Source organism: Gallinula chloropus (genome assembly GCF_964237585.1).
Source record: "Gallinula chloropus genome assembly, chromosome: 3".
NCBI classification, from domain to species: domain Eukaryota; kingdom Metazoa; phylum Chordata; class Aves; order Gruiformes; family Rallidae; genus Gallinula; species Gallinula chloropus.
Window position 1 is genome coordinate 117,133,483 of NC_140087.1, and position 19,730 is coordinate 117,153,212.

General features: G+C 43.9%; 1 protein-coding gene across 1 annotated transcript in view; it reads right to left on the reverse strand.

The window, feature by feature from the left end:
• Nucleotides 1-3,301: 3,301 nt before the first annotated feature.
• Nucleotides 3,302-19,730, reverse strand: part of RUNX2 (RUNX family transcription factor 2) — a gene marked incomplete at both ends in the record, with an annotated part of 222,476 nt that continues 206,047 nt past the window's right edge. Inside the window, one exon of the mRNA XM_084261715.1 lies at nucleotides 3,302-3,987. Coding sequence (XP_084117841.1) covers nucleotides 3,302-3,987 — 686 coding nt within the window. The remainder of the gene's footprint in view (nucleotides 3,988-19,730) is intronic.

The window sequence follows — 19,730 nt, forward strand, 5'->3', positions numbered from 1 at the left end:
GGACATGCCATCCCTGTAGGTTCTGGGACACTGCAGGAGCATGGTGCAGGGATGGTGCCGGCTACACTGGGGTCTCTGTCCTTCTTCAGCTGCTTTGCTGATGCCTTCAGAACTTTTAGGAGGCTTTTATTTGTGAGCTGTACTCCAGCTCTCAACCCATGTAGTACCATGTGTGCAGCAGTGGCTCAGCAGTATGAGTAACACTGCCAAGTGATGGGGAAGGGGCAGCAGGGCTGGCAGCATCAAGCCAAATTTGGACTGGTCACAGAAGAAAGCCAAGGAGAGCAAAAAAAACCTGAGACAGAGACAGCCTTCTTGCCATTGAAGTGATGCAGTCGGAGCAACCACTTGTTTCTTACAGGATTTAAGTGGTTCAAATAAGTCTAACAAGTAAACAATTCCCAAGGGACATGAGTCTATTGAATGAGGCGAGTAGAGAATAATGCACTTTACTGAATAAGGCACCTGTGGGCAGGACCCCTCTCTGTGCAGAAGTGAAGTCCTTTCGTGCCATGGTGGGGCTGCCCAGACATATCTGAGCTGGTATTTTAGCAGCTGGCTCAGGTGCTGCCATCAGAGCTCGGCACGGGCTGTGCACAGTCTCCGTGTGAGGATTTGCAGAAGTGGATGGGCCCTGTGGCTGGAGTGTTTGCAGATCCTTGGCTGGGCTCAGGCTGGCTCAGGTAGGTCAGGACTGACACGTTTGCTTCAGCAGGACCCTACCCACAGACAGCCTCTTTCTGTTGTCAGCTCTGGAGCTGGTTGCTGCACCCCATGTGAGAGCCAGCAGCAGTTACCAAGTCAATCTGAAAGTTGCTAGTTCTGGCTACAAGCTCTGATCCGGCTTTGTTGTCAGGATGCTGCAGGACCAGACAGCTTGGAGTCTAGACTGCAAGGGTGTTTAGCATCTAATATCCTTGGCCGTGGGACCACAGAAATCTAGTTTCTTTGGGAATAGGCTCAGGAATAGTGCTTTTCCCTCCCTGCCAGTTGGATCATATTCGTGGCATCAGTGAGAAAGAAGAGCACTGCCTTCGCAGCTGAATATCTAAGGCTATAGGCAACTTTTTCAGGCTTTTTCTGTCTCTGCATTCCATGTAAACTGTTGTTAAATCCCTTGGACACCTAAATGAAACGAGCTCTAACCTTGGTTGATAAAGCATCAGCAGCTGCACAGTAGGATTTTCTGGAGTTATCTGTCTAGAGGAATATGGCTGTGTGTCTTGCTTAACTCTGCTGAGATTTTTGTCAATGTTAGGTCATGAAAAGTTATTATACAAAAACAACAGGATAAATCAAGTAAAACTACCATGAGTGGAAGAATACGTTATTTATTTACTGCCATGTTAAATTGAAAGAGAAAAAGATGGGTAAAAATTAAAAAATACTCCTTTTTCCTTTTTCAAACCATAGACCTCTCCCCTCTCTTTCCTGTCCTGTATTTCCTAACAAAAAGGAGAAAAGTGATTAATTTTTCTTTAGTCTTGCTTTTTTCAGTCTACAGAAACTACAATAGCAAAATCAAAAGCCAAAAAGTTTTTAAGACAGTCCTTTCATCTTCTTTTATTGAAACACATAAAACTAAAAGGTAGTGAACACCGTCTATGAAATGTCTTTCTTTTCACTTTTTTTTGCTAAATATATCAGAGGAAAAAAAAAAACCTATCTGATCAGCCCCAGAAAAAAAAACCAACAACCAACAACCAACAAACCAAACGTGATCAAACAGGTCAGTTGCTTTGTCTTTCAGGCACAGACACAAATACATGGATAGGTTTATATAGAAATACACATACAGTAACCAAAACCTCAAATTCAGATACACCTGAGCTTTGGGGAAGTTTGTATATTCATTCAGTCTTTGTGGCTTAGGCTCATCTGCAACAGAAATATTTGCAAATACACAGAATACTTCCTCTTTAATCTTATCTAGCGATCTGTCTGTTTGTCTGGGTTTTTCCTAGAGATGGCCTCAGATCCTGATATCTGAGGGCTGCACGGCTAAATTAAGGCGAAATCATAGCGAACTTCACAGAGGCATTTCTTTTCTCTTGTTTGCCACTAGCAGTTGTCTCATTTTAATTCCCTGGGATGAAAGGCAAAACAGCCACGTTGCCTGGCTGAGCTGCTGCCAGCCCTGTGCTCAGCCCACCTTTGGGTAAATGTCTCATTTTGACTGATGGATATTTGCTCTATGGGCAGACTGTGGTTGAGACGAACAAAATGGCTTTGCAAGAACTGTGACCCCTCTTTCCTGGGGCTCTTCCAGAGAGCACATCCCAACCTTCGGCTCCCATCCCTGGTGCCTCTGCCAGGCCAGGCAACATCTCCGGGTACCGCACTAGCTGCTGTGTAGGTCACCCATCTCAGAGGGGAAGAGTCCTGGATTCGTGCCCAAGAACTCTTTCCCCATCCACAAAGAGGATTGTTGGAGGTTTCACACCTTCAATGCCACCTTTAGGCAAGCCACTGCAACTTGGCAATAGGAAAAAGACGGTGAAATAATGGGATGTATCCGCATGTGCCTGGCTAATTGCTGTAAATTTACGCCCTCGAAGAACCCCAGGCACCGCTGGCAAATAAACCAGATAGACTCCAGTTAAGCACTGTGCTGCCTTTGGTTCACACTCTCTCAGAGGACAAGAGGTTAATGAGGCTGTTTAGTAGCTGTTCAGATCAAGTAGTGCTTAGACAACCACCCTGCATTGTATTTCGAACAATTTATTGTGGCCCTTACCTGCACTGGTAATTACAATTACCCCTGAGATTTAGTGCCCTGGGACGGGCTCCAACTTCAACAGAGCCGTGCAGTGCAGCGGGGACTGAGAGAAAGAGGAAAATTTTTCAGGGTTTTATTGTGTTATTTCCTGTCTGTGTGTCCCTGCATTGCTCAGAGGAGTTTTGTCACCTCCCTGAGCATTTTACCATGGGTAACTTCTCACCACTCCAGATTCTCCACATTCTCTGTGTGAGACCTCACCGGTTCCTACCAGTGTTCATGTGGTTAACGGGCAAGAGGAGGGGAGCAGGCACATCTGAAAGGAATGCAAGAAATATAAACAATTTTATTAGCAAGACCACAAAACAATTTTTTAATATATGCAGCCATTTACAAGGAAGAAATAAACAAGCAAACAGAAAACCCCACTGAAAGACGTGATGGGTGTCAGACAGCACAGTGGACTGGTGCACACGGTGCAGGCAGGTTAGGGTAGGGTCCCTTTCCTCCACTCTACCCCATACCGTGGGCTGACCCCAGCTGACACCAGCCCTCATGAGCAGGGTGAGCCAGTGCAGAGCACTATGGAGGTGGGGTGCCACGTGCATCCTGCTGCGGCGCCAGTGACGATGCCAGCTGAGTTAGAGCTCGGGCGATGACAGAGAGATGGCTGTTCATCGTCCGCAGCTCTGCTAGGATGTCACTCACATTCGCTGATGCCTGCTCAGAGCTCGGGGGTATAGCATGGGCAGTTGGTGGTGAGGAAGCAGCTCCTGCAGCCCTGTCTCCCATGGGTGTTGCCTGGGGATTTCCATCATGAGAGGGGTGTGGGGGTGTGCTGCTGCTGCACCTCTTCATGCCTTCCAGGGAGCCTGTTCTTATGGGTGGCTCCTCTTCCTCCTTCCCCTGAATGGTGGTAAGCGTTGCAGAAGCAAGGAAGGGCAGCCAGTTGATAAGATGGGTGGCACTGCTGGGTGGGACTACTGACAAATAAAGCCCTGGGTGGAGGGATGGAGTAGATGCAGGTGGTATGGGAAGAGTAGGTAGTCCGGGGTGAACAGTGGCAGCAGAAGCTGATGTTGATGGTGGAACAAGAGGTGGTTTGGGATGTAATGCTGCAACACAGGCAGGTAATGGTGGTGAAAATGATGCAGTACCAGTGTCAGAGGAAGAAGAGGGTGATGCTGGAGCTGTGAAAAGTCCAGGTTCTTCGGAGGTTGGTGGTGAAGTGGCAGCAGGTGGAGCATCAGGTGTGCAAGGTTCTGAGTCTGTAAAGAAGACACATCATGAGCCTTGATTCACATGGGTACTTACATACAGGGACTGTTGCTTCACAGGGACAAGGTCTTCTTGAATCAAGGGGGAATTTCATCAGCTGGTAATAGTACTTTCTGTAGGCCAATTAGAAAAGAACAGACATACTCAAAAACAAAAGCCTACTGTAGGTAAACATGCAACTTAACATGATAGATCCAAATTATCCTTCTACTCTCATTCTTCATGAAGCCTACGGACAGGCCTTAACATTTTTCTGGTTGATGTCTCATAGGTATGTCTTAGTTAGTGAATTACCTACTGTGTTTTCTTGGCCAGTCATGGAACGATGGTAATGTCCTAACTGACTCAGATCTCCCATGGAGATGTGAGGCTGGATGGCTGCTGCAGGAGCCAAAGTTTATTACTGCTTCATAGAGGGTCCCAGTTTTCAGCATTCTGGTTTGAACAGGCATGTCAACACCAGAACCATTAAGAGCTCATTGGTGGTTTAAACTCTTCAATAATTTTATTTTTTGTGTGGATGCATGACAGAGGTCACACAATTAAACTTAGATCCTTGTCTGTGGACATGTAGCAGCTTCATCTCTGAAAATTGACAAAGAAACTGAGAAAGAAATTGTTGACAGTGTACATCCCATCTTGAAACCTTGTCACCTTGCAAGCAGCTCAGTGGACCTCATCCAATGTCCACTAAAGCCATTAGAAATGTTCTTGCTTGGTCTGAGTTCAACATATATTTAGTGTAGGATGATACAGCAGCCTTTGGGGATTATGTAAAGACTCAGAGAGCCATGCTATGGTCTAAGGTGCTCTACCCACTGTGCTTGGTTGGTAAATACTGTATGGTAAGGATGATCCTATTTTTACAACAATTCTGAAAGTCAGAAATGTAACAGGAAATGTTAGCCTTTCAACAGCCTCAAAGATCTATGTAACTGGAATTACTATACCATGCCACCAATCCTTCTTTTAGCACTGGGAATGCATTACACAGAAGGTGGTGAGATGTGACAGGAATGGTCAGTGTAAGACAGATGGATTTTAAAACTACTTCTGCTACAATTAAGTGCAAATTTTAAGACACTGCTGTGGATACAAAGACAAAAATTAATAGATTTATCTAGGTTAAGACAACCTAGAGAAAGCCAAGTATTGAGGTGTTAACACCATACTATTATTATTTCTGGCATCTAAAAAATCTGATGTGAGAAATCCATTTTCATTACTGGCTGGGTTGGTATTCCAGCTAGCAAACTGAAACTGTGAGTCAAAAGCAAACGAAGGCTTTTCCCTGTCATTTCCAAACCAATTGGACATGCAGCCTACAAAAGTCCATCTTTGTTCCACATGGGACCACCATGTTTTCCGTAACCAAACACACATGTTTGTTGGAGGGGATTATGACACAAAATTCAGCATGCCCTTATGTCCCTGAGATTTTTATGGAAAGTTACTGCAAGTTCCTTGAAGTAGTTTCCTTCCTTTGTGTATTGGCTTTTTTCCCAACACGAAGTCCCTGCCTACGGAGGCACTCGATCCCTCTTCACCAGAGATGGGATGAGGATGCTGGCTGTTGGGTTTCCAAAGTGTTACTGATTGGGTTTTGGTTTCTCAAAACAAAACCAAAAATAAAGCATGGTTTAAGTCCAGGTTCCATTTTCATCCAAACCACCAAAGTTTGCAAAGAGTGAGATGAAAGGTTCAGGTTTGGCTCAACCGTGGTGTTAACCAGAACAGTGTTTATGGTCCATATATAGCGTGGCTAATCCCTGTCCACACTGGCCAAACAAACCAAATTAAGTGTAATGTTTTGCCACACATTGGAGAGTGGAGGAAGCTCAACAAGCCCTGAGGTAGTCTGCATTAGTGCTGTGACAAATAACTGTCACAGATTATTCTTAAGTGGTTAGAGAATAATTGGGGTTAAATTACAAGGAGTGGGAACTACCATAGACAAAAATAGAGACAAAAATCTGGTCACCAAAGGCTCTTCTTTTAGCTGCAATCTTTCCAAACAGCGTGGCTTCCCTATCAGAAGCCACAGCTTTGTCATCCCCTTAATCCCCCCTCAAGATTTATTTGTGACATGCAGCCTTTAAAACACATCTTGCTCAGCTTGATCAGGCTCCGATCCTTCCATCTAAGAAATTCCACATGGGCGTCTGAGCACCCGTGCGGGGAGCCCGGCGTATCCAGGACATGTGGAAGCTGTTGCACCGCTCAGATCAACAGCCGGGGCTGTGTGCAGCTGACACAGTGCAGTCTGCACTCCCAGAGCGACTGCTTGTCTGGATGGGGTCTGGCCCAGCTGCTCAATATCCAAAGACCCAAACTGATGATGAAAACTGCAGAATCACAGCATCGCTGAGGTCGGAAGGGACCTATGGGAGACTGTCTAGTCACAAGCCCTCCTCAAAGCAGTGCCAACTAGTGTCACTACTTTTTTTCTCCATGCAAAAAATTGCTAGGGCATGTCTGATAAAGCCCAGTCCTAAGCACAATGAGTGATGGAGCAAGCTACGACAGTAGCTTATCATATACGACAGAATGATTCCATTCATTTCCTTCCTTTCCAATTTTGTTTGGTTTATCTGAATGTTGCAACTCATCACAACTCAGGTGCTTGCTTTTCCCACTTTTTTGTACAGACCTAGCAGAAAGAAAAATTTCATAAGTAGAGCATCCACGTTCACACTCATTCCCGGGGATACTAAATCTGCATCTAGACAGAGCTGCAGCTAAGTGGGGCTGGATGGATGCCTGCAGAGAAGAGAGATGTTGAAGACAAAGTGCCCAGACAAGTACAATGACCTTCCCTGAACATATCAACCCACCTGTGCATGGTCATTCAGCATCCTCCAGTACATCCAGAAGATCATAGAATCGTAGAATCATAGAATTGTAGGGGTTGGAAGGGACCTCAAGAGATCATCGGGTCCAACCCCCCTGCCAAAGCAGCTCCCTAGGACATATCACTCAGATAGGCGTCCAGACGGGTCTTGAATATCTCCAGAGATGGAGACTCCACCACCTCCCTGGGCAGCCTGTCCCAGGGCTCTGTCACCCTCACTGTGAAAAAGTTCTTCCGCATGTTGGTGCGGAACTCCCTGTGCTCCAACTTGCAGCCATTGCCCCTTGTCCTGTCTCCACAGACCACTGAAAAGGGGTTGGCTGATTCCCCCTGCATCCCCTGCTTAAGATAATTATAAACTTTAATTAGGTCCCCCCTTAGTCTTCTCAAGGCTGATGGGTAGGTGCTATAGTGTTCTCCCATGTGCAAAGACTGACTGTTCAAGGCAGGCTTCTAACTTAGAAGAAAATTTATTTTGACATTTAGGGAAATTAATTCAAGACTCAGAAAACCTGAGTTGGGGTCCACTTCATTTAAACAACTGAACTGTAAATGTCTAGTGAAGACATTCCACTGAAGCACCGGCATTTTCTATGCAGACTATTGAGGGAGAGCCCCAAAAGGGAAGGTATAGTAGACACTTAGGCTTTATCCCTCTTCACTGCCAGCGAGTCACTTCTTTCTGCAGTGTGCACAGAGAACTTGGCCTCACCTTTCAGGAGGACTTGTTTGCTGAGTTGGAATTCAGGTTACCTTTAGCTTTAACAGGCTACAGTGCAGATGTCTACATCTTTTTGAATTCCTTAGCCTATCTTCACAGACAGTAGGCTAAGTATGTCCATTACCTCTTTATTGTTAGAATGAGAAACATTTGTCCCCATGTCTTAGTTGGAAATAATTTAGGATAACTGCCTCAGCTGTGGATACCATGCACTGAAGATGCCTACGTTTCAAAAGAGAAAACCCATACCAGGGGCATAAAAACAAGATAGGTGCCCAGCAGAGGAACAGCGGCTGCCTGACATTCCCTTGTCTCCTACAGACCTCCCAAACAGATAGCAGTTGCACATCTTTGTGTCACTTATTTCCAAGTAACACAAAGGGAATGCTTCTGCATTGCCACCTCTGAGGGGACCTTGGGGTGGTAAAAACTCAGAGGACTGTAAACAGGCCAGATAATACAGTGATGAGAGAGAACGAGCAGAGGAGCACCTCCAGGAGAGGATTTCCTGGTACTTGTCCTTCCCAGGATGATGGATGTTACCAAAAGATTAATAGGGAATATGAGAATGGGGAAAATAAAGCTATTTAAAATGCATTCATCTGTATGAGAAGAGCGTGCATTTAACTTTTCAGGCAGTTTTGGCTATCTTAGCTGCTTTTGTTTGACCACTGATTTTATCTGCCTTGCAGCCAAGTTGCTGCAAACTCCGATTTCTTAGTCTTTCGTCAGCTAACCAGGGAAAGGTCTGTGAGGGAGAAACCTTGAGGGAAAAGCAGGGGCATGACTTTCTACTGGATAGCGCACTGCATGGGATTCAGCTCATCTAACATCAGCCATTTAGCTGGCATCTAGTCCAAGGCAGTCGTCCCTGCTCCATCTGAGAAAGAACATCTGGTGACAAGCCATCCCAAGCTATCAGGTTCTTAAAAAGGGTGAGAGGATCCTACTCTGGAGTGTCCATCCCTTTCCAGATCTTCTTGTACGACTAAGTCAACTATCTTAGATGGACTGCTTAACTTCTAAACATCTGACATTGGGTGATCTGGTTCCTCACTTTACATATAGCTATAGCAAGTAATTTACATCAGAATAGTAGACATGTGATGCTGCTTCTGTGTTCCTGCGGAAGACACAAAACCGTGGAAATGAGGTTTAAGGTGCAAGAGAGTAGAGATTTAGGCCCCTAGAGAGCTTCAAGAAATGAGCTGGTGGTTCAGAAGGTGATAATCTTTCAAGTGAGTCAGCACCGAACAAGCCACCTATTTCAGTGGTAACATCATTAAGATGGTGAAATGAGTAATGCAGTCCCTTCAATGACACGGTAGTCTGCAGGAGGCTTTTGTGCACTGGCCTTTCTGCTCAGGTTGGTGGAGCTGCTCTGAAGCTGGCAGGGTGTGCGTGTGTGTGCCCTGCGAGACTGAGTGCGTGCTCGCACTCCTGCTTCGTTTTGCAGCTGCTTCCCAAGAAAGTCTAAATATATGCCTGCCTCCTCTTTCTGGTAAGAAGTGAAACTGAAGTCCTAACAGCTTGTGGTAAATGAAAGTCGCAAGCAAAGGCGGTACTGCTTTTGCACGGAAAAAGCCCATCTTTGGGATCTGAATCTGAAGCCACCCCTCCAGTGACGCTGAGGTTTGATTCAGATAGAGTGGCATTGCTACCCACTGCTGGTCTGCAGTCACGCTTAGAAGGGCTTTGAGTTGTAAATCAAGTTTAGAAGGGATTAAATTACAGCGTTGGGCAAAGAGACTGCTACATTAGACTCGGACTGAACGTGAACACACCAGGATCAGTGTTCACGTTTGTGTCGTTGCAGAAACTGAATTTGGTTCTAGATATTGTGCCTAGCATCTTGTCTTTTTCAAAATCGAAACTAGCTCTGAACACTCGTGTTTTGGGGTGAGCAGCTTGGAAATGCATTGAAAATTCATAAAAGCATTAGGCAAGCTTCTTGTTGATAATTTTTTTAGAGAAAGAAAATCACATTTATGCCCTAGGAGTCCACTCCTCTCTAGATACATGGAAATATCTCAAAGTATCATATATACCAAGGCACTGCAATCTTAATTTAATGACAGAAATGATTTAATGTGATTAAATAGGTCAGGGGTGTTGTAAAAAAATCTTTTTTTAAAAAACACAGCGATGGATCACAGTTTTGAAAATCAGCCCTGTTCCTCTAGTTTTCAAATTCAACCTCACCTGTCCTTCCCACAATAAAACCAGGGGGTGGGGGTTTGGAGAGAGGAAAAAGAAAGGAATTTTGGAAATAACTGTAGATTACCAGAACTATGCTGTAATAGGACACGTGGCAAAGTCTGTCCGAGAGTCCAGGACATTTCACAAAAAATACCCCAGCTCTGTCTCTGTGCTGTCAAATTAAAAACCTCCTGGTTGAGTCACTTCAGTGAGGTTCCTTCCTCTCTCTCTTGCTTTTTAAGCAATCTAATAGCAACCCACGAGCTACTCTACAGATTTTAATTCGCTTATGAGATTTTCTGACTTCATAAAACTACATCTATTTGGAAATCTTTTAAATTGTTACGGGGTCTGTTTCTCTTCTTTCAGGTACAATACACCAGGCCTTGCTGGACTGAGCTTTATGTGACTAATCACATTATGACTCCTGTGGAGTTGTGCTCTTTCAAAATTTCTTGAGTAATAGTCTGTTATGAATACATACTTATTCCCATGTCATGCGAACAAATTTGTTCTCACAGTTTGTCATGGGCCATCTGCTTTTTCATCTTTGTCCCTGGCTTAATTTCAGTGAGATTTTATTCACTTCCTGACAAAATGTGCTTTTTTACATTCATTTGGGACCAGATTTTCCAAGAACCTGAGGTCCTTCTTTGACACCTATGGGACAAAGCCAGGCTTTTTGAAGTGCTCAGCAGCTCCTGTTATTTTCACAAGAGTCCCTGAGGATACCCTGACATCTCAGCGTGGAGACGGAACAGGAAAAGAGGAGGTAGGCATGTTGGAGAGGTAATATTGTTGGGCAGCAGGCAATTCCTCATGACAATATTCGTTGCCTAACACATTTTTCCCACTGTGCTCAAAGCACTGCACAGACGAGTCTCACACTGGCTGCACTTTATGGGGGCCAGACTGAAGCATATGAAAAATGAAATGCCTTGACAGAAGTCCACAGTGCAGCCAGGAGCAAAGGCTGCTTTCATCTTCCCCATCAACTGACATTGCCAATGCAGCCCTCTGACAGTTCCTTTACCTTACCCCTTTATTAACGCATCTTCTTAAATTGGGGAAGCCTTTTTTTTTTTGTTTTTTTCCTTCCCCTTTGCAGCACAGAAACAAAGCATAGCTCAGACATTTGTTGTGTTTAAGGAGACTACCAGCCCAGCCTTCCCCATAGACATGCAAGGACATCTTTGCCATGCAATGTGTTCACCTTCCCATAAACTTAATGAGAGGATGGAGAAGTGGCTGGAGAGAGCATTTAAACCTTCTGAAACTAAAATAAGACTGACAGCAACTTCCAGATAACCGAAAAGAAACAGTAAGGAGAAGAAAGCTTTATCAACCATTTTGCTCATTTTTGCCTTGTGTTTTCCCTCTGTCAATACTCAGTAAATGCTGCCTCAGAGGAAGCTATCAAAGAGTCTTCAGTAACAGCTATGCCATCATCTACTGAAGGAAATTTTCTCGGCATCCCGTTAATGAATCAGGATTTTGGCCAAGGACAGATGTTTCCACTGTCTATGATCACCTTTTATACAACACAGACCAACAAATTTGATTTTAGATCAAGTTCAAAGCAGAACGAATCTGCATGGTCTACAACTGAAAGTAGAGCTGAGGCTTAATTGCATCTTTGAATCTAGCCATTAGCTACACAAAAAAGTGTTCCCTGTCCTGAAGCAGACTGCCTTTCCAACACATTTAATTCTTCTGAGAGTCTTGTTTTCTTTCCTTAATGAGAACTATTGTGTTTCTAAAATGTCCTTATTATGTTCTTATTAGCCTTGTAAACATCCCAGGCATTTTAAAAATTATTTTTATCTTTCCTTTCCTTTCCTTTCCTTTCCTTTCCTTTCCTTTCCTTTCCTTTCCTTTCCTTTCCTTTCCTTTCCTTTCCTTTCCTTTCCTTTCCTTTCCTTTCCTTTCCTTTCCTTTCCTTTCCTTTCCTTTCCTTTCCTTTCCTTTCCTTTCCTTTCCTTTCCTTTCCTTTCCTTTCCTTTCCTTTCCTTTCCTTTCCTTTCCTTTCCTTTCCTTTCCTTTCCTTTCCTTTCCTTTCCTTTCCTTTCCTTTCCTTTCTTTTCCCTTTTTATTTTTCCTTTTACATTTTCTTTTTTCTCCTTTCCTTTTTCGTCTTTCCTTTTCCTTTCGTGTTTCTTTGCAAGGTTTAGATCTCAAATACAGATATTTGACCTGAAACATACATATCAAATATAACAATGGGTTTCTCAGGTTAATTTTGTGTTGTGTAAGGAAGTTTTTCCATTGACACAGCAGATTTTTGATACCAATCAGACAGATAGCATTTTCTCTGAAACCACCTGTGTATCTTTTCTTTGCACTTTTGTTGATAGTGCTTCCTGCCCCACATGCCCTAGAATAAGCTCATTATTATATGAAATTCAGCAGGTACTGAGAGACATGAAAGAGAAGACATAGGATGTGTAACTTAAATCTTTAGCTCAAAGGCAGAGGTGACCAGGAACATTATAGAAACAAATCCTGAAGTTCCAGACATTTGTTTTGGGGTTTTTTTTGCTGGTTTGAGATTAGTTCAATTTCTTTACATATAGGCTCTAGACATTTCAAAACAGATTCAAAAGTTAATTAACCAAATATAGTTACATTAACTTGCTCTTTTTTTCCATGAAAAATACAAGACACCATGAACTTTTATGGTTTTAGTAGCCAGTGAGTCAAGTCTGGAAATTTAGTACACATGACTCAATGAGATTTCAGGTTTCTACAGAAAGTCCAGCAAGGACATTGTGCCGCCAGCAGCAGACAGATCTCTGTTGCCTACACCACATGGCTCTTGGGATGATTAATGAAAAGAACTGCATCCAGATTAGGTTACCCCTGCCATGTTATGCTTTAGATGGAATTATCCCACTCAAAGGTTTGTCACACTAGTGCTCCCCACTGGAACATTATATCTTTTCCTGAGCATGCACCTACTACTCCAGCACAAGGCTTCTGTTAAGCCTTAGAGTCTACATAAGAATTGTATACCATAGCAGACCAATGGTCCAGTGGACCACCAATGGTCCTTATCTTATTTTTCAGGCTCTGGAAATGTAGTACTTAGTTGGAAGTGATCATGAAAAGGAATGCATGAAGTGTCTTGGCTGATCTTGAGCAGAGGCAAAGACTTTTGCTCCTCCTTGGTGAACAATGTTTGGGTGAAGGAAGGAAAGATTGAGTAGAAGACCATGATTAGTCAAAGCAGAAGAGTGTGTCAAGACTAACTTGGCTGTTGCGCTGCCTAACAATCTGCAGGCCAAAACATGCTTGTCAAGCTAAAAGTGGACATTCTGACTGTACGGTAAAGAGTCCCTAGGTGATCTGACGATGACAAGGGAATGATCTTGATTTAAGCATGCAAGAAAAGTAGGAACTAACTCATGGAATTCGTTAAATTTTCATATATTTCTCAGCATGTTTTATCCCCAGAAGGATGGTGCAGGTTTTAGGAAAATAATCTTGTAACAAAAATCCCTTGAAACTGCACAGCCTGAGGTGTTTTTTCTTGTCCTCATATAATGAGGAGCCGCATAGTCTTTATCTTTCCTACAGAGTTAATCTGTGTGGAAGACAGTCATATCTGAACCCCTGAGTTACGCCAGTCTGGACATGAATTGTTTTTCTGAATGACCCTGCTGCATCTTTGCTGTTTGTGACCTTTACTGACAGTGTCAGGAGAGTAAGAGGGGAGGAGACCCCATCTCTTCTGTTAGATGTGGGGGGACTTGTTTACTCCAAGGAAAGACTTCTGGGAAAGTCCCAAAAGCTTCAATTCACTTGTGATCAAATCTGGGTCCTCACTGAAAAGTGTGTGAGTGACAGCCTATGGCTGAATGGGACCCAGGCTGCTTATTCCCTGCTTGGGGCTCCTGGCCTGAACTAAAACCACCTCCCAAACCTGAAAGAAGTTCTTAACCACTGCACAGTCGGTGCTCTGAAACTGTACCTTTTGTCCTATCTTTCATTTCAACTGCTAGATATGCCCAGGCAATCATGGCAGACATCATGGAAATACTGTCTTCACAAAGACATTTTGTCTCCAATAACATTTTCATTTTACACCCAAGACTTGCCGGAGGTGAATTCTTCTCTTTAATGAAGAGCCACAGCTCCTTTGGAACAAAATGTTCTCCTGTAAGCTGGGTGAGCTGCTGGTTTTATTGAAGAACAGTCCTGCAGACCAAGACAATGCTGTACTTCACTACCCTTTTTGAATTACCACTCTGTCATTTCCCAGAGGAACATGATCGGCCGACCACTAAACTCTGCTTTAAGATCTTATGCCCGATCTAAATGAGACAGAATGAAGCCCTGGAGAGGTTTCAACCCTTGCTTTGTTGAAACAACATTGCTTTGTTTGGAATGTATTTGCCTTTGTACTAGGGAATGAAAATGTAACCCAGTGCCCAGTTTTGAAATATATAAATACAGTGCTTTTGGTAATGTAGCATATATGTATAAAAAGATCCATAGCATATGCTTTTTCTTACACAGCCCTTTTTCTTGGAGATCTTCAACCAGTTTTGAAATCTTCAAACCTTGAGCCTTGTGACAGCTCAATGAAGGAGGAACAGGCTGGCATGGTCACTGAGTTAGGAAATCTGTAGCAGACTTGAAATGAAACCCAGACCTGTGCTTGCAACATTAAACTCATCCTTCTCCTACATACAGCTCAATTATACTAGCCAGTAGCCACCCAAATGTACATGATACCCACTCACAGTTACTTGGCTCCCGGGTCATCTCTGTGCTTAACTTTAATACCTTTAGATTATGATCTGAATTGATCTAAGGGTATGATCCAGATCAGTTCACCATACAATTAAATCCAACTATGACAACAGTTGGACAACTGGGACAGTTGGACTTTTTTCTACCCCTTCATACAAACTCACTGTTGCTGTGTCAGATCTTGGGGCAGAGACTTCATTAACCCAGCTTTACCATTAACTGTGTGTGCCACAACACCTTTACCAGCTGTCTACCAACAGTCAGAGAATTTTGTGCATGATGCACATGACAAGGATAGAGGAACAGCACTAGGAGCTCCCTAGACCCTTGTTCCTCCACCTACCCACTCTTCCCTGTCCTCCTGAATAACTAACTGGAGCAGACATTCACCCACTCAGCGAGCAAACAAACACGTCAGCTCTGCACAAACAGAGGTACTCTTTGTGTCTCCGTCTGAGTCGGTGTCCTTTGATCAACACAGGTACCAATTCCCGTCTGATATTTTGGGCTGTGCAGGGTGGGCTGGGATGCTCATTGGGTGGAGGGAGACACCTTGTCAGGGCAGGAAAGAGTGATTCAGCCACTCCTTGCTCCAAGTCAATATTTACCCAGAGGCTCTGGGTTTGGGGGAGGGATGGTCTCTCTCCAGGGTCACATTCCCACCCTCCTGAGAGAGGCAGCTGGAGCTGCCAACCCAAGAGGGTGCTAGCAGCCTTCTCCTGGGAGCATCATGCCCTCTCTTTCTTTTTTTTTTTTAGACTGCATTTTGGATGCAAACTGGCAGGCTGTGGCTGTGTCTCTTTTTCTTGTTTTTTTTCTAATTGTAGTCTGGAGTTTTCCTTAATGGGACAGAGAAGTCTTTGAGAGTGGAAATGTGCTCTTCTCTTTGTTTCTGGTAAGACATAACACTGGCCTCATGGGACCGCACTCCAACAGGGATATTTTAGTTCTGCCTGGCTCAACTTCTTGCTGGCCCGTGGTCTGATTGCTATTTGTCGCTGGGACCTCAAGCACTGGGGAACAGAGACTGCCCTCACTGTGGCTGCTCTAGTAGACTGGAGCCCTGAATTTGGCTGGGCTTCCCAAGCATTTCCACGAGGCAAATAATAATGCTAATTTCAGCTGGACATTCTAGTCCTTGCTTACATTCCTAAAGGGACGCGTTGTGCTGCTTTTGCCTTGTTCTACATCTTAAACATGTTGCTAGCTTTCACCCTGGGGGTTGTTGCGTCTTGCTGGTGGATGTTTATATTCCTCTGTTTGAGAAATTGAAGATGAAAGGGCACTTTGAGACCCCCTTTGATAGATGGAGATACCCCCTGGCCCAGCCCTCAACATGATTTTGTGAAGGTGTTGAGTATGTCCCATCCTGAGACCTTGTTCTCAAATACACTGGTGTAAAGCAGGAATAATAATTCCATTGGCATCAGAGTCATGACACCAGCATGCTCATGGGAGAAGAAGAAATAGGCCTGCAGGGATTTATTATTTTTTGGGGGGTTTGGGGGGGGAACCATGCTGACTGTAAAACCACAGCAAAATTATTTTTAAATGAGAAAAATTTCTTTAAGACACATCAGCCCCTAAAAGAGAGAGACAAGAGGAATGAAATGCTGCAGCTCAGAAAGTCCTGCGGTACTTGAGAAATAGGACGGTTTGTTGCAAAGAGAGGAGTAAATAGCCAAAGCTGGGATACTTGCAAAAAGACAACAACCCAGAAAATGAAGTTGCTTATGAATTACATTATTTAGACTTCTCCTAGCACAAGAGATAATATCATAGAGGTAAGTTTATTCTCAGCACATGCGTGGAAAAATATAAACCTCAGTAAGAACCACTGAGTAAACCTGAGAAAAGAAAATGACTGTGCCTGGAAATGTTTAGGGCATGGTGTTTGTCAATTAATGAAATGAGAGGCCACTGTCTGCAGCTTGGTACACAGCAAAGATGTACACAGACTCAGTCCAAAGGACACTTTCTTTTTCCCCCATTAAGAGGACTGCAGAGATATTTTGCTCTGTGCTTCATCTGCATTCTTTTTTTTTTTCTCTTTCATAAAACCTGGTGATTATTGAGAAGAGAGAGTTTTCTCTGCATGGCTGAACAGGGGGGTCACAATCATTCACACCACTGTTTCCCTTCAGGTTTGTTGGTTTTGATGACAAGCCTTTACCACCCGGTCTCTTAGTTGTGTCAGCAGCTTTCCCAACAGCGTAGTGATGCTTTTTCTGTTATACTGTGCAAACAGGAGAGCAGCTCAAGCCCATTGAGATCTTACTCCCACCTTTAAGCAGCCTCATGGTTTCACCAAGTTTGCATCCAGCCTCATGGCTCAGACACAATTCTAATAGAAATACGTGGATATCTCCAATAACATATTTTAATCACAGAGTCACAGAATCACAGAACATTAGGAGTGGGAAGGGACCTTGAAAGATCATCTAGTCTAACCCCCTGCCAGAGCAGGATCACCCACACTAAATCACGCAGGAACTCATCCAGGTGGGTTTGAATGTCTCCAGAGAAGGAGATGATTTAATGGAAGAGAAAGTTTTCTAAGAGTATAACACATGCACCCTGTTGGGGAAGCCTTCTCTCTGTGGCAAGTTTTTCTCTTTCCTGCGTGAGCTGCTCACTTTACGTACAGAACTGCCTTAAAAAGGAGAGGGAGGGGGATTCTGTCTGCATCGGGAACCTCCACCACCTCAAGAGGAAGAAAGACCAAAGGGTCAGCTGCCTTGTAAAAGGAAGGCTGCTTGATTAACTTGATGGAAAGAAACTGAGCTTTAAAAAGATGACATTTTGTTTTTAAAAAGGACTGTGAGTCAGAAATGCAGACAGCTGGGTAGCCTGTGCTAGCCCAGGACTATTAGGACATCAAGGTCAGAAGGACCCCATATGTCACCAGGAATGTGAGGAGAGACAGGCTGATGAAGCGGCAGTGTGGAAGAGTGGAGGTGCAGCTGCAGAAGCACATAAGTGACTCAGTCAGTAAATTCACATAGGATCCTGGCTTAGAAGGGTAAAGGATAAAGTCTTCCAAGTAAAAAAATAAAAACCAAACCCAAAACAAAACACAACCCTTCCCCTGCATCCATCTATCCATCTGTTCTATAGATGTGGATTATATTGCCACAGAGATGGGGGAGCCCATTTTGAGACAACATTGCCTCTCTGACTCTCTGGGCATTGTGAAAGTGGATACTCTTTTGGAAATGGTTACAAGAAGTCCCAATCGCCTCTGCATAGCTCACACTACAGCTAATGCTTTCAATGTAGTAGCAGCAGAGGTTTGGAACGGAATACACTGTCCGGCACACTGTTTACAATGTCAGACAGAGGTACAGCACTTGGCCAGTCCCTCTGACATTATAATTAGAGATGGGGCTTGAATCAAACATCCAAATGTGGAGCAGTGCTGTGAGTCAGCCGAGACGCACGCACCAACATTGTCATTATCCTGAATTTTGTCATTTATAATGAAATCCAGGCTCTGCAGTCTGCAGGATGTTCAAAATTTGGGTTGAGACACAACCCCAAATTTGGTATTTATCCCTGCTCTCCAAAGCCCAGAGTCAGTAAAGTGTTTAAATGCATTGCTGTGAGACCAAGGGATTTTGGAAGCCACACTTGTGAAAAAGCTGCCTGAAGTTGAGCTTTCCAGAATATAGGCCCCCATTTTTAGGACCTCCTCAAATAAGTATACATCCCCAGTTCAAGCACCCCTATACTTGATGTTATGGAAAACTAATTTAAACTCCATGCCTGTCTGTGACTGGAATAGCTCTGATGAAAGAAGAAAAGTGAACATGTGACAGAAAAAAAACAGCAAGGAAAAATCGCAAGAGGAAACTGATTGAAGTGATTTAAATATATGTAACCATGCCATGGCAGATGCTCCCTTTCTCAGGCTTTTGGAGTATTCCCTGCACAGCAGCTAGAGCTAAGGGTGAGATGTGAACTGTCATGGACCTTGACAGGCTTGACACAAAGGCCTGTGCAAGCCACATGAAGTTCAACAAGCCCTAGTACAAGGTCTTGGGCATGGGTCAGAGCATCTACAAGGTTGGGGGCTGGGCTCGATGATCTCTTGAGGTCTCTTCCAACTCCTACAATTCTGTGATTCTGTGAATGGATGGATAGCAGACTGGAAGAGGAGGACTTGGGGCTGTTGGTGGACCAGAAGCTCAACATGAGCTCTAAGTGTGCCCTTGCAGCCCAGAAAGACAACCGTGATGAGGTGATTCTGCCCCTCTGCTCTGCTCTTTTGAGACCTCATCTGGAGTACTGCCTCCAGTTCTGGGGCTCCCAATATAAGAAGGACATGGTGCTGTTGGAATGAGTCCAGAGGAAGGCCATGAAGATGATCAGAGCACTGGAGCACCTCCCCTATGAGGACAGGCAGAGAGAGTAGGAGTTATTCAGCCTGGAGAAGAGAAGGCTCCGGGGACACCTTACAGCAGCCTGAAGGGGCTTATAGGAAAGCTGGAGAGGGACTGGTTACAAGGGTTTGTAACAATAGAACAAGATGTAATAGCTATAAACTGGAAGAGGGTAGATTTAGACTAGATATGTCTGTACTCTGACATCAATTACACTTCTAAGTTTAAAAAATGTGGTAGCAAATCAGAGAGGTCAAATTCAGTCAAGAGTTAATGGGACTGACAGTAGAATTTGGCTTAGACTTGTAAGCAAAATGTTTCCCTGACATACAGCACAGTAAATTTCCCAGGATCCGTGTGCTTTCATGGGTTCGAGGATGAATTAAGTTACATTTTTCTCATGATGTGGAAATGCAGGAAGCTTATCTCTCTTTGATGGTTAGGCTGTATCTTCTGCAGATAACACACACTCCCCATGATGTGCTGATAGTCTTCTGTCATTATAACATAATCTCTTGGCCACCTGGAGTATACTTAACTGTGATATATGATCATGCTAATTTTATTTCACATGAGAGAGAGGATGTAGCATCTATTTCTTCTGGAAGAAATAGTGAGACTGACAGGTTGAAAATCTTGATCTGTTGAACACTTCAGTCATTAAAAGGCAGGTAAAATGAGAGTGAAGAACTCTGATTTTAGGTCCTGGCTGTCCTGTATGGACCTGAATATCCCCAAAGTTGCTTTTAGCAACTTAGTCTAGCAGAAGGTGTCCCTGCCCATGACAGGGTTTGTGGATCTGGGTAATCATTGAAGTCCCTTCCA